We start from the raw sequence: 15,860 nt of genomic DNA on the forward strand, positions 1-15,860 counted from the left end.
TGTGTGTGTGTGCAATTGCGCCAATGGAGGCTACAGTATGTAAAAATAAAGCAATAAATAAATATTAAACTAGGCTAAGGACTGGTGTTCATGCTTCTCAGCAGCGAACATCAGTGCGTCTAAGAGAGTGCAAAAGCGAGAATACGACGTCTGTTTGCAATGTACCGTCCCTCTTACCACCCTCACTTTTGAACAATATAAAGATAAAGCTAGGTATATGACATTATAGCACCAGAGCAGACGTCGCCTCGTCCTGTTTTTGTCTACCTGGCGTGAGATGGCACTCAAATTCATTGATCTTGAGCTTTAAGGCAGCATTCCCTCTTCTACTTGATTAGCAAACAGATTCCATATCTACAGCCGCCGCTGTGGCTGCGTGGTTAAGGTGCTTCTCTGCTGTTCCGTAAGACGCGTGTTCGATCCCAACCACGGCGATCGCATTTCGATGGTAGGGAATTGCTAGGTGCCCGTGTGCTGTGCGAGGTCAGTGCGCGTAAGGGATCACCGGTGGTCGAAATTATCCGCAGTTCCCAACTACTTTTGGTGGTACCTGAAAGGTGACCTTTCGAAATGTACATCTTCCGAACGGACTCGCCCAAGAGATGATAAAGAATTCTACCATAGGGGCAAATACAGCAGTTGAAGGAAAGAGGGAGACTAGAAATCTGAGTGAGAGAGAGGTGTATACAAGTCAAAAGTAGTCAACACGTTCAAACACCAAAAAAAAGCTTTAAGCTATTACTGATGGTCTAACTATATATTTTTGTTGCCACTCTTACTTTGTCCGACAGTATAAGCATTACCGGTGCCTTATTCCGAGCTTGTGTCGTATTAAAAAGCGTCATAATCTGCCGCTGCGGCCATACCTGGTTGGTCAAAAAACCGGAAGCGCATGTGCTGGTTCGGATGCAGCGAAAAGAGTCGAAGAAACTGGACGGTGACGTCAAACACATAGCGTTCGCAGCAGATGCTCGACAGCCAACATGGCGGCGCGCTCAGAAGTGGAGCGTCTCGCTTCGAAGTGAACTCGTCGATGTTACTGCGTTTTTCGGCCCGTGAACAGGCTATAAACTGGGTACGGGGCTTTCCATTCGTCTTGTCTTGCCTATAACAAATTGGATAGAGAAAAATTCGGCCTGTTTTTTTATTTCGTTCAACGATTCAGTAGCTCCTAGGCCTAACGAGTACCGGTTTGTTGCAGAAATTGTGGTCTTCATTCAAACTGGATGGCGCCACTATCACTGAGTTATCTCGTCTGCGTATGTTCAGTGATGTAACATAAAGCAGAATGACCAGCAAAATACTGGCGTTTAGTGCACGCAAACTTGCATTTCTTATTCTAGAGCTTTCTAGTAGCTGATGAAGCGTCCTCCGTCATGATCGTGTGTAATGTCTCCAAGCGTGAAACCACTCACGTGCACGGATGTTTAGTAGCCAGCGACGCGCTGCAACACCGAAGCGTTTCACATGACAGAGGTAGTTTTTGCTGTCCCTTACGGTTCTCGAGAGCCGCGGTGGTGTGGCTCTGGATCAGTGAGTTCACGAGTTAGCTGTCAAGTTAGTTTTAAGGCGTCAATGGGTATGCGTGCGCTTCGTACCATGGCGCACCTATGAAAACTTCGTTTGCGAACTCACCCAACGCAAATATCAAGAGAAACACAGTAACAAGACTTTTTTAGCACATCGCTTTCATTTATTTGCAGTGCCTACATAAAATGAATTAAAAAGCGTAAATAACCGTCTGCACAACCGTCCGACCAGCGCACCAATTTACATTCAGCGATGTTGCAGACGGAAAGTTGACACGGCGCCGTGGTTCAGCCCGGCACGAAGCGCTCATTGTGCAGCGAGTTAGTGCATGCTGCAAATTTTCCTCTCCGTTCCCTTCTCCTCAAGATAAATGTAAAACGCCGTGTTGTGGGAACAAGCAAGCTGTCTTTTATTTACCATCGGCGATTGGCGGCTGTAGGCGCCGCCATCTGTCACTGAAAAGCCATGCGTAGTTGTGTACAATATTTTCTTCTTTAAGTACAACTCCGGCCTTTACGGTGCAGAAAAGAGTGCCTGAACTATTTTATTTGTATTTGCTGAAGTCAGATGGGTAAACAAAGCAGCTTTGATATTATTCCATTGAAGTGGAATCCAATACGCAACAAAACTTGTTGCTGAATGTTTCTTCTGTCGCACTAGTCGCATTCTCTTTCTCGGTAAAGAGCAAAAGCGCCGCTGAACGTTTCGCTGCGGCAACCGCAACGCAGTGACATCCTGAATCCGCTCACAGTCGCAACCGAACAGACATCCGGTTCTGGTTTTTTACCAAACAGGTGTCGCCACTGCGGCAGATTATGACGCTATTTATTATGACACAAACTCGGAATACGGCCCCAGTACTTCAGATGTCAGGTTACTAAACTGAGACAGAACATATTCTTTCACATCCCTGCGCGTATGGAGGAACTTCGCATTCCTCCCGCAGCCTAGCTGCATTTTTGTACTCAAGAAGTTGTTATACTAACAGAGACATGGTTAAGCAACACAGTTTAAGACAGCGAATTTGTGCGCATAGTTACTATATTCAAAGGAAAGATCGTAGTAACAAAGGGTGCTGTGTAGGTGTCCATTTAAAAACCTCCAAACCAATGATAAGAATGCCTGAAATACCAATTGTGGAGGGTATATTTTGCAATGTATATCATGATAATATTAGGTGTCTAATAGAAGCTATTTGTCGGCCACCTAACTCTTCTCATGAAGTCCTTGATGCCATTAAACACTATCTGACTGAGAATGTAATGTTCGGTGATTGATTTATCCTGATTGGAGATTTTAATTTACCGCACGTTGATTGGCTTTCTTTACCGCTCAATGTTACCGGCGATAGGTGTGGCGAAAAAATGATAGAAACAGCATTTCAGTTTGATCTACTTGAAGTAGTTAAAAACTTCACGAGAATTACTGCTAACTCTAGATCAATATTAGATCTGTTCGGGAAAAGTGGATCAATTACTGCATATAGCAACTGCGAAGTTCCCCCTCGAATTTCGGATCACCAAGCTCTTCTATTAACGCTTTACGATGTATCGTTACATAGGCAGCTTGTGCCAATCTCCGTAGCAAATTTTTCGCGAGAAGACGATGTGTCGGTTTTAGATATGTTGTTTTTCATGTTTGATTCTTTTTCTAACAGCACTGATAATACTCATGTTTTGTGGTAACGATTTAAGTATCTTATAAATAACTGCATTGACCGCTATGTTTCTCGAATAGTAAAACAGAAACATCGAAACCACTGCATTTCTCGAGGGTACTTGCAGCTAAAACGACAAATTAAGCGCTGAGGAAACAAAAAACGTGCTGCTAAAGATCTACGTACTTTGCTAGAAAAAATTCATAGGGTTTCCGGTCAGCTAAGGAAACAAGTTGGTGCTGACGAGCAACAATACTATGGTGAAAAACTTGTGAACTTTAGATAACGGCCCCCCGAGAAATTCTGGAGGTTGATTACACCCTCATGTCGAATGAATCAAGTGCTTCAAGTTAATGATGCTGAATGTGAAGATAGCAGTGAAGTCTCGAGTGCTTTTAACTACCATTTCAAATCAATGCTCACAACAGACAATGGCAGTCTATCAAATTTCCATGCGTGGTATCCTCCGATACAAGGCATTCTCATCACTGAACAAGTTATACTAAACTTACTTCTCAAAGTAGATATCAAAAAATTCACCCGGGGGTGACGGCATTCCTGATTTATTACTGAAACGTTATGCTCTTTAGGTTTCACAATATATATATGTATATGTACACACACACACACACACACACACACACACACACACACACACACACACACACACACACACACACACACACACACACACACACACACACACACACACACACACACACACACACACACACACACACACATATATATATATATATATATATATATATATATATATATATATATATATATATATATATATGGAGAAAAGCTAAAATCATGCCTCTTCTTAAGAGAAGTAACAGAGCGCACATTGTAAACTATCGTCCCATTTTCTTAACTTCAACATCATGTAAGTTTCTTAAGCTTATAATACACAAATATATCTGGAAATTTCTTGACACTTTTCATATTTTATCGAGTGCACAGTACAGTTTCAAAAAAAGGTTTCTCCGCATGCGCACGCCTAAAAATTGCCGTACATGATTTCGCAGCTTCAGTTAGCTCAGGTTAACAAATGGACGCAATTCTTGTAGACTACGCAAAAGCAATCGATAAAGTTTCGTACAAAAGTTTGTTTTTAAGCTAGATATAATAATAAAATATACGCAGCTTGTAGATAGGATATCAGCCTATGTTTCGAACAGGCAACAGTACGTTTCTTTCAAAGATCGTAGTTCCACTAAGCTTTCAGTTGATTCTGGCGTTCCGCAAGGCTCCATTATTGGTCCCCTTTTATTATTGATATTCCTGAACGTCATTGTAAATAACATTGAGGTTAAGGTTAAGCTGTACGCAGACGATTGCGTCATTTATTTTGAAGTCAATAATACTGAGATCAGATACAGGTTGGATGAGGCGTTCCAAAAAATAGTTTCATGGTGTGAAGACTGGCAAATCGAGGTCAATTTTGCAAAAAACTGAATTTATTCAAATTACTCGCAAAAAGAACTCTCTAAATTTTACGTACTCAACTGTTAATGCTTTCTTATCGGAATCTGAACACTAATTATCTTGGTGTATCGATTTTCAAAGATCTAAGCTGGGCGAAGCATATTAATTATGTAACTAGCTCTACTAATCAAAACGTTTTCTTTCTGAGGCGAGCGTTAAAACTGCCCACACCGGCTGTTCCGCTTCTTGCCTATACATCAATAGTACTTACTGCAATAAAATATTCGGCTATTATCTGGCACCCCTATACTCAAAAACATGTTAGATTGAACATCTAAAAAAGCAATTCGCTTCATCTATAACAGCGTTGGGCGACTTCAATCGCAGCACTTTTAAATAAGGCTAAACTTCCAACTCTAACCGACAGAAACAGAGCTTCGCGCCAAAAATATTTATATCAGTTAATCAAATGTGATTACAAAGGAAGGCATTTCACATATAATTTCCTTTCCTACGGGATGCGCTGCACGACACAGGCACGCCCTAACAATATGTCCTTACTCTACTCGCAATAACTGCTGTAAATAATCCTTCTTTCCTAGTACAATTACTGAATAGAATAAGCTAGATAATAATACACTCTTGCTTCCCTCTCTAAATCTTTTTTGTTCCCGCCATGATCTGTGACCTCCTGTTTAACCATTGCATGTTTTATTTGCCATGAATTTATTCTGTTTCATTTGATGCTTTGTGTTCAAGTTTTTACGCTTGGTATATTTCACCGTTGTTGCCTAGGAAATGTGTGTCGTAATGACCACCACCCAGCTAAAATCTCAGTTGGGATTGAAGGATTCATAAATAAATAAAAAAATAAATAAATAAATGAATAAACAAATAAGAAACTAGCCCGTTTGAGTCATGAAGCATTTTTTCGCAGATGAAAAGGATGCGACCAACAGAATTATTCAGTGCACAGTACAAAAGGAATATAATGCTTTATGAAAACTAAGCACGCTGACCTCCAGAAATTTGAGTGTGTCTTGTGCCGGTATGAAATGACAAGTTTTGTGTCAACGTTGTCAACTATCGGCTTCTGCTTATACGTTACGCTGCTGAAGTGAGGCCTACAGTCATTGTTTGCTAATATCTTTTGGGAACCATGTGTTTATAAGGTTTCGCATTCGTTGGTAGGTGTCATTTCACGTGTTACTAAACTTGAATCACATAACCGCTCTGCTGGTTGTATATGCATTCCCTAGTGAAAGAACCTGTATGATGCAGTAACCTCATATGGTTTCTCATGCAAGCGTGTAAAGTTATCATACAGTTATCATTCAAATTACGTAGAAATTTCAGTTACTCGTACAATATTATACATTGATCACACATATAAGTCTAACAACATTGAAGAAGTGTAATCTGTATGAGAAACCCTGAATGACATTTCTCCACCGTAGAGCATTTTGCGGTACGCTTTGAGCTTTCCAAATAAAACTCACTTGTAACAATCATCTATACAACCATGTCTTCGGACGGTAAAACTCCAAATATCCATCTGCCTTTAATTGTAAGTTTCGCTATATTTATTGGCTATCTACCAACGCAATGAAAACTTTATCCTGGAAATCATTACTTTAGTGCCAAGCGCCATTTTGCTACTGGTGCCTGCTGCCTATAGGGGAGAAATTTCTTCGGTATCCAATGTTCATTTGAACGGGTCAGGTCGCTCTATTCCTGTTTTCTGTGCGGCAGTGCATGTACACCAAGAAAAAATTCAGCTACGGTTCAATTGCTGCTGAACCTGGTTAAAGAGCGACAGCTTTGGTGTATCAGACAATTAGACGCAGCTTGGCGTGTGTAATGTTGGGTGCCTTCCGCTCACTAGATAGGCAGCGCGCCCAACCTGTCACCCTGGGAGTTGGCAGTTAAATTTGTTCTTGATCGCGAGAAGTTGGTTACCCAATGAACGCTGCGGCCTGATGCTGCAGTGCCACGTGTTTACCACAAAGTTGTCAGCGCTAAGGCCTGCAGTCCCCATAGCTCTCTAACCATCGTCACGTACCTCAAAGCGCGACTGAGGTGTCCACTGCTCCAGAGAGACAGTTATGCGCCCCTCCATTCGTCAAAGTCATCGGAGTCTAGAGCATTGTCAACGCCAACGCCATTGAACACAATGAACGCCGACGGGCTATCGAAACAGACGCAAGCGCTCGGTTTCGGCGGCGGCGCCGGCTGAGTGACGTCATAGCTGTCACGTGGTTACTTTCAGTTCATGGCTAGTCTCGCGCACACAGCGCACACGGTGAAGAAGCTACAGGTGGGAGTAGTAAAGCTTTCGCTTTAAAAAATTATGCCACCGATTGAGGGTTTTAAAAGCAAAAGCTTTTACTACTCCCCTCCGCAGTTTCTTCGCCGTGTGCGCCGTGTGGGGGAGTTTCACCACTCACAATGGCAAGAGACGTAAGCGAGGAGGAGTCGCCCGTCCCTGTCTGTATCTGTCTCTCGTCCTTGAACATGAAATGATTTACTTCACTCAAGAAAAAAAATGGAATGCGGCTAAGACAACTTTAACTTTCCAGATTATAAACGCTCCATTCACACTGAAATTATACGCTTTGCCGATAGAACAAAAACAGATCAAAGCTAGCAAAGTTCAATTTTCCCTCAGTGTCTCCTTTAAACCAAATGGAGGGAATGGTAGAAATATTATTTGTACGGAGAACAGCACGTCAAACTGGCAAAACAGAGAATGCATGCAAGAAACCCAGGTCTAAACAATCCCGTGCCATTCTTTAGAATACTGAATTTCGACATCTTAAATGTTGTGCCCAAATAATACCGTGGTGACGTGGTACTTACAATTCAGTAGAGTAGCAAGCGAGGGTAATTACGAACAACTGGGCCTGTGTACTTATACGCGAGGTTTCCTTGTATGTTATACCGCTCACAAAATGTTGGATCGTGGCTGTGGCTTCGAAAATCAGGAATTGTAAATGCGCGAAAAAGGCAGAGCAAGTCAGCCGTACTAAAATATCGGAAAGTGTGACAATTAGATTGTCGTTTCGGTGAGGTCTCCGCCTCTTCCCTCTGTTAATAAAATTTCATCTACAGCTTCAACACAGAAGCCGTACTAAGGAGCAGAAACGTTAGCTACAAAGAGGCCCCACAGAGATTCTGCAGGCAGATGACAATTAGTTGGAAGAAACACAGTCCAGTACTTTGATTAGTGTTCATTTTGTTGCATGCGTTTCACTGCTGCTGTTTCTTTTGCTGCAGCAACAAAAACCATTATTGTCCACAAAGTAGGAGCCAAGAGCAAATACAACCATGCGTTAAAAGAGAACGATTTTAATAAGAACTACAATGGCACTTATTGTGAATTATTTTATATATGTCCTACTTTCCGTGGCAAAAGAAAAATTTGGAGCCCAAAAATCACGCGAAACACATGACGGTCATCACTGCAATCCACAGTTAGATGCACCGATAATGCAATCGGATGACTATAGAGTGCCAAAGCAGACAAGCAATCTACGGCAATTAGAAATGCGGTTGAGTTGAAGTGATATACTGTGAAAACAACGACTCGCAAAGGAGCCGCTACCATTTCCTAGCTGCAGTGAAATCTCAGCGTAATAGTCTGCTCTCTTGCAAATCCAAAGTTGTATTCATAAAAATTGTGCCTCGTTTTGTGGCCTTGGCCGCAATAACTGTATGGGCAAAATACAACTAAGATTTTGAGAATTGTCCCCGTTTCATGACGAAATAAGGCCACGTATGCAACCTTCGTAACCACCTCGGTTCCCTTTCCTAAGAGGGACATTTCAAATTTATGAGTCCAACTTTGGTTATGACTACTCCAAAATCATCCAGGTCGTCATTTGATACCGGAGAGAAAACCTATCGTAAAATCTGAAAATGCTTATGAGAGCAAATCACAAGAAGATGCGTGAAAACAAAAAAAAAGAGATGAAAATCACCACAGTTCTCCAAAGCTCTCACCGCTCGCTGATGGTTTGCACAAGATGCCAAACACTGGAATAAAAACAGTGCGTGAACACATTAGTCGATGTTTTGGCATGCAATGAAATTCTAACCCCCACTGACGTCGCGAAGCTTCAAAAATTCTAACATGACAAAATTCGCATATCAGTCGAAAAAGCTGCACTTATTTTTCGGGTTCATCCTTGAGCCTTCCGGGCAGTGGAATGCCTTGGCAAAAGGCGTAGAGTGGCGCACAAGTTTGTTGCAGTCAATCGAGAAGGGGTTTTTGACGTCCTGCCGGGTGCACGTCATGTGGCAGATGGTCATAAAAAACACCTTCTCTTCGTTAAGCTCGGCACTTATCTGCGTTGTGTTCCCGGCTTCACTTGCTGCGTCCAGGAAAGCGGAGTAAGCTATTTGAAGCGCCGGTATTTCAGGAAATACGCTCTTGCCACGGCGTAACTCGCTTCTGTTAAAACACCTATTTTTATCCTCGAAAGCAGAACGCGAGCGCGCGCTGAGGAATGAGTCGACCAGCCGCCCGTCGGGGTGCCATTGGAGTCCCTCCTGGTCGAGCGCCTTGACCAATTCTAAGGCGACCGAAAAGCCAAACCCGCCATAGAACATGGCCAGAGTGCCTTTGCTGTAAAATAATGGGCGGTTCAGCGCACCGATGGCGACACCTACGGCGTTGTCTACGTAATCGTACTCGAAATAAGGCAGGCCAAAGTTCTCCGGCATCTCAAGGATTGTTTCGAACTCCGGCTTTCTACAGATCGTTCGAAAGCTCTGGCGCGATTTTATGAAGTATTGGCCAAAGGACGGTTGCTTTTCCGGAAATACTTGAAATAACTCCTCCAGGTTTGTATGATTGAAAAATTTGGCGGGAGGCCACAGCCGCAAACTGGCAGCGCGAATCTTGTCAGTGGCCAAGGCTCTGCTCTCCGAGTCCAACCAGGTGGAATCGTTGACCAAGTACACAGCCGTCGACACAAGGCGGTCGAAGCCGGCGTCGACCAGTTCCTTGTCGCTCTGCGTCAGCCGCGAGGCAAAGCGCAAGGATAGCAGGAGCACCCTGTAAGGCACCTCGATGTGGAATCCACAGAATGCGGGTCGCAAGCTTCTTGCTGTCCTGCGGTCGCCGTAACGTGCCACCAGAAGGCCGCTGTCAGACACCGGCGCGTAGTGCTGGGCGAACTGCCAACCCAGAAAATCCAAGATATCATCGTTGGTGTACCTATTGAACAGGTTGGCCACTGTTTTCAAGAAATGTACATTGGTCGTGACAACAACGTCTTGAGAAGTCAGTTTGGGATTCAAGGCGGTAGCGCCCTGCAACTGCTGCAACCATCGGCGGGAATTTATGTGGGCAGTGTACACTTCGAGGTCTTCTATCAGGAACACGGCCGAGTGTTTAGGCGATATGTGTAACGCCTCGTAGATAGTGTCAAAAATGTCGCCCTCGATTGCGGCCGTCTGAAGCGCCCGTTTCTTGTTGGCTGATTTGGCGTCGCCGAAGAGGGCTACGTAGAAGTGCATCCAGTACTTGAAGTAGGCGTCTTTTCCCTCTCTTATGACCGCGCGGTGCTGTTGGCGATAGAGGGTGATCAGATGAGTTGGCGCCAAAATAATGCTGCGCCTACCTTTGAATGCACCTTTCCGCACCAAGGACACTCTCACCTCGAACCAGAAAGGAGCCTGCCAATTGTAGGCCAGATTGACGAGCACGCCTAGCGCGTCAACATCTTGTCTTGGTGGATTCGGCCAAGGCAGACTGAGATTGTTAAGAAATTCCCGAAAATTCTTCAAGTCTGTTCCGTATGTTGAAGCGTTGCTCATGCAAGACTCCAGCATAGCCAGTGCCTTGTTGGCCACGGGGAACGCCTTGGATCCTTCCTGCAAAGTTGTGCTCAGGTCCAGAAGCCACGAGTAGACCATGTCCACCATCGCGGACGTGTCAAAATCTCTAATGTCTTCTCTTTGTTTGGGCGGTGACCAGTTGAAGCATACATGGGCGCTGAAGTCATTGCAGGGGTCGTACTTCGTCCCTCGAGTCTCTTTGAGAAGGCTTGCATGGAAAAGGCAGTCGTCTGTCACGCAGAAGCCGTCTTTTACTTTCGGTGTCGTCGTGCGGATTAGGAAGAAGAGGGCGACTAAGACAAATAGCATGGTGCCTATAACAACGAGGCTCGGGAGCAACCCCTTCATGAACACGCCTGCGCTGCTCCCGAAGGTCTCACGAGGACTTCTCACCTGAAGACGAAAAAAAGCTTTGTATTACTCGACCTGGAAGTGCTGTGTTATGGCATGAAAAGGTTAAAGTCTGGGTAAGCATCCTTCCGCGCATTCGAGTAATTGTGAAACACGAGTACAAGACAGTCCTTGTGCAGGGCCAAACCTAATTTAGGTTGCTTCGGCCTAAAACACATGTGTTATTTTTACTTTCATTGTGTTATACATAAAGGTATAGTTTTACGTTTGACGTTTGCGGTTCAAGGCAACGAGATTTGCCCTTGTCGAAGGGCATGCAAATTATCGTAGTGGAACGCTCCACCGGTGGTAAAGAATTGAAATGCGAGCGAAATTTGCTTGACGTCTCAGAAGAAAATTCAGGTTTCTTTGTCAAGAAATTCTCTGATTGGTCGAAAGAGTCACGTGATCTTGTGATGTCATCACAACTGACCCAGTGTGGCAGGTGTAAACCTGCACACCGGATTGTCAGCTAACTGCCCACCGTTGCGAAATTCGATGCAATTGCCACCCGCCCATCTTGGCGCTGAGCATGAGTCTTAAGAGAGCTCGGTATAAACAATCTGAGTCGCAGAAGCCTCGCCACCATCAATGAACCTATGATAAAGCATCGCCAAGGCTGAAAATGGCAGGAACCACAACTTTGAAATTGGTCCAACCTCTAAAATTTCTAAGAACCTAGAAATGTTTGGTATGGCCACCCCCGAAAAGGAATCAGGCAGTTTAGTGGGTATACATGGGTGGAATAAAGTGGATTAGCAATCATGTTTAACCGCGCAAAGAAACGAAGACAGAGAACAAGAAGGCACGACACGAGCGCAGAAGTTGCGCTCATCTCGTGCCTTCTTGTTATCTGTCTTCGTTTCTTTGCGCTGTTAAACATGATTCCCTACCAATTCGCCCAGTTTTCCGTTCTTATTGGATTATCAAGCATAATTAGTAAAATTTCATAACCCAATTGAAGGCACTGAACATTCTTGAAAGTGATAACTCATGCATACCATGTAAGGTCAATGGAACATGGTCTGACAGTTATTTTGGCGGGAAAATCGCCAATAAATTGGACAGTTGTTATAGATACCATAGCAGGCAGCCTAACCGCTATGGCTTTTTCTTCTTTATCTTCTTTACCTACGTTGCTAAGAAGGCCCCCAAGTTTTTCTTCACTTTCTTTTTCGAAAATAAAGCAAAATTTATATTGAGAATGTCCTCCGGTACAAGTAAAACTCCTGTTCCAATGTGTTTAAAATGAAGCGCCCTGCTCAGAACCTAAATAAAGCTAGCGCTTGCGTGAGTGGGAGACGTCATCTAATTTCATCTGCTTCGTTAGGATGCTTCCCATATAAAACCAAATGCAGTTCAATTCTTAACATGCCCCGATTATGGAAGGCACGTCCGCATGAAATGTTCAAATCGGCAGCTCACCATGTCGGCTAAATCGAAGTTTTTCATACCCAGCCAATTGGGGGTCAGTAAGGTTCCTCTCCTTGGTATCACCTTGGAACCCTTGGCTTGAGATGCCGGATCCCCGGCAGGCGCTGCATCCGATACTAAGCCGGCGGGAGCTGCGTCACATGGTGGGGCGTCTGCGCTCTGCGGGTTAGCCACGCTAGTCTCGGCCGCGCCTTTTTTGGTAGAAGTCATGCCAGGAGCGCTAGAAGGTTTGATGGGGGCCACCGTGACGATCACGTCCTCCTGCTTCTTCGGTTCGCCGGAGAGAGCCCCAGCTACGCCAGAGGGCATTCCGACAGTTTTTTGACGCGAGTGCTTCAGAGCTGAGCTTTTGTCCCGAGCTTGCTGCAATGGTTGAGTCCTTTTACGAGACATGCTGCAATGGTTGAGTCCTTTTACGAGACAGGGCTTCAGGGCCACCAGCGCCGCTTGCCTTTCCGGGCTTCGAAGCGGGATTATCTGAAGATGGCGCCGTTGCTTCCACTTTGATGGCTCCGCCCTTAACGCGGCTGGTGGAGCTGCCGGCTACTGAGCGTCGACGGCGGTTGTCGGTAGTGCTCACTGACGACCTGCGAGGTCTTTTAATGGACGATGCAGTTTTGGCTGTCTCCTCTATACCTTGCGGCGGGGGAGATTCGTTCTTTCGTTCGACGCCGACTGGTGCACCGGGGCCGCGTGTCTTCCGAGAGGACAGCTTAGACATCTCTCCGTCTACCTTTGAAGGGCCTCCTTCCCCGTCGGGAGCGCCTGGTCCAGAAGACATAACTTCTCGACGGCGGAGTACCTTTTAGCCCGAGCCTACAAAAACACAAGGGCACGAAACAGTATACGCCAGCCACCTTTCATTTGTGTGCCCCTAGTAACGACAGAGAGATATAGAGACCCCTTGGAAAAAGAAGGATTATGTTACCCTTTCCACCGTCAGGTAACACCGCTAATCGCTTACCTCGACCGCACTACAGCCTGCATACTACTGCATAATACTGCACGGCGACGCACAATTAGCGCGAAACGCGAAACGCCGGAATAAGGTGGCAAGCTCTGTGGTTAGCGCTGGTTTTCTTTACCTTGTTTTCAACGTCCTACTGCAGAGAGCGGAGCTAAGTTGGCATAGCGTTGAGCACCTGCCATGAAAGTATTACGCTCAAAGTCTGGGCCAGTGGTGCAGCGTGCGCCCGCAGCCATTGAATGCATAGAGGGCTTCCCCTGCAACTAGGGTGCGAGAGAATTGCTGCGTCGCTAGAAATTAACATTTTTCAATACGTGGCGTCAGGATATCCATGGTGCAAGTGAAGATGTTCTGGCAGTTGTCTCTGCTACAAGAGGTTTTTGGGGGAAGTACGGTTTACCTGAAAAGTCCCAGAGTAGCTTTGAATAAAGTGACACCGCAAGCATGCACTGTTCTCGCCATAGGTGCTGATTTTCCAAGGGCGCGCTGAGGACGGAGGACCCTTGATATATTTTGCCACGTTCAGCCTCCGATTAAATACACTGATACTTGCGCTTGTGCTTGTATGTCTTTCCAGCGTATATTGACAAACTATCATGGCGCCATGTGTAAGTGATGGCTACCAAACCATCCAAAATGAAGAACTTACTGCAAGGATCGTGCCCTCTATGCCTGTCGTGAGGACAGGGCTTGGCCTCACTACAAAGGACCCAATAAAGAAGGCATATATTGACATGCGGAAACACCATCTGATCACAATTACCGGGAATGCTGCATTACCATATGCACCAATTTACTGGCCAGAGTACGTGCAAGAAAACTGCTTACCGGTCAGCCGTGACGCATTGCAAACACTCGCACACGTTCGCTAACCGGTTACGACTATAAAATTGAAACAATGCTGTCTTGCTTAAAAAACGCACACACCAGTTAACGGCGAGTCTCACCGAACTTGGAAGCGTTTAAGGAGTACTTACGCAAACACTTTCTTTGGAAGCTTGTGAGGGCGTACTGAAAATCAAAGAACTTTTTAGTGTCTCCGTATTGCCGACGATAGACTAAAGCGTCTGCGGTCAAGCCATTGTACACCGCAGAGGCAGCCCAGCGGTATAAGCAAATTTCTCGTAGTGGAGTGCGCGGGATTTAGCTCCTGGTATGCCTGGGTGCCCACCGATTGTTAGACGTACGCAAGCTTTACACTACCATTGTACAGTGCCCTTGCATCACGGCCTGATGAACTTCTTAGAAATACGGGTCCCTTACCCAACCTCACGTAGAGTAAACTCACACCTAACATGACGCCCTTTAACCAAGTTGCCTATTTATTCAATGGAATCATGATCATCATTAAGCGCTCGACGGCGGGACAGAGAAATGAGCGAACAGCTCTGATAGAGGTTGTCTTGTGAAGGTTGTTTTCTCGGCGCAATAGTCTATCGTAGTTTATTGCTGCTCGATGATCGTTACCATGAGGAAGATTAGTGGACACTGCTACATTAAGCATGCGAGCGCGATTTTTTTTTTGCACAACCGTGATACTGCATCGAGAACCTTTCTTTGGACTCAAGAAACCGGGCGCAGCCGAGGACGTTGCACAGCAACAGATGAAGTGGGAGCGTCTTGATGACGTGGCGGACGCGAAAGAAACGTGCAGTCGTGCCCCCAATGATCACTACTGTACCGCCATTAGCACCCATATAAATATGATATACAGGACTGCAGTAGTTAGCTGGAACCGAAATCTGGACGTCTCGCTCATATGTGTTTGCTTATAACTGGGTGCCTTAATTCTTTCATGTTTAGGGCCTTCAAAAAAGGGAAGTAATTTTCCGCCGAAGAATTCCACACAAGCATCAAGTAACAGCCAAGTTATCAAGTCAACGCACGACGTGGTACATATTTTATCCCTGTACGAAATTGCGTACAAAATTCCCCAATGGCTGGAAATCGCAACATCGAAACACCATAGCCGGACCAGTACGCGAGAGATAAGCGGTTCACATATATTTCGAAGGTCATCATAATGCTAGGAATTCCAGAAAAAAGTGATAATAACTACTTCAGGTGACAATTTTCCCGGAGTCCAAGGGCGTGTTGCCCAGCTTACTGTCCTCGGAAATATTCACTACTGTCAGTATTCAACTCAAAAAGGCACTCCAGTTGCAATACCATGATTGCGGAATTCTTTTTGAACAAAGGAATTGGTGCAAGCCAGAGCACACACCAAGAAGAAGCTGCGAATTTGCTGCGGATTAGTGTGCATAACGATTTTAAAGGATAATCTATAACCTATTGAAGCGTAGTAAAACAATTCGGCGGAAAAAAATTTACATGCGCATAAGAGACAAGACGACGGACAGGCGCCTGTCCGTCGTCTCCTCGTCTCTGTTATGTATGCGAATTTTTTTTCGCCAAGATGTTTGTTCAAGTTAAAAGATGCTTAACCAACTGATCCGTCAACGTGCTTAACTAATCTATAGCTTAGGGCAGCGAATCTTGGGACAGAGGGCTCCAATATGACCCGCCATCTCGGGCAAGTTAGGCGCTTTGAATTAATTTTGGTCAACACTCCTGTTATTTTGCTTACTCACTCTATTATTTCAC

At 45.0% G+C, this 15,860-nt stretch overlaps 1 protein-coding gene across 1 annotated transcript; it reads right to left on the reverse strand.

Moving 5' to 3' along the window:
- Positions 1 to 8,528: 8,528 nt before the first annotated feature.
- On the reverse strand, positions 8,529 to 10,774 carry LOC144097911 (neprilysin-1-like). The gene has a single exon (XM_077630513.1). It carries the CDS (start codon positions 10,772 to 10,774, stop codon positions 8,771 to 8,773), a length of 2,004 nt encoding a protein of 667 aa, XP_077486639.1. The 3' UTR covers positions 8,529 to 8,770.
- Between the last annotated feature and the right edge of the window lie 5,086 nt (positions 10,775 to 15,860).

This window comes from Amblyomma americanum, chromosome 7 (genome assembly GCF_052857255.1).
Source record: "Amblyomma americanum isolate KBUSLIRL-KWMA chromosome 7, ASM5285725v1, whole genome shotgun sequence".
Taxonomy (NCBI): Eukaryota; Metazoa; Arthropoda; class Arachnida; order Ixodida; family Ixodidae; genus Amblyomma; species Amblyomma americanum.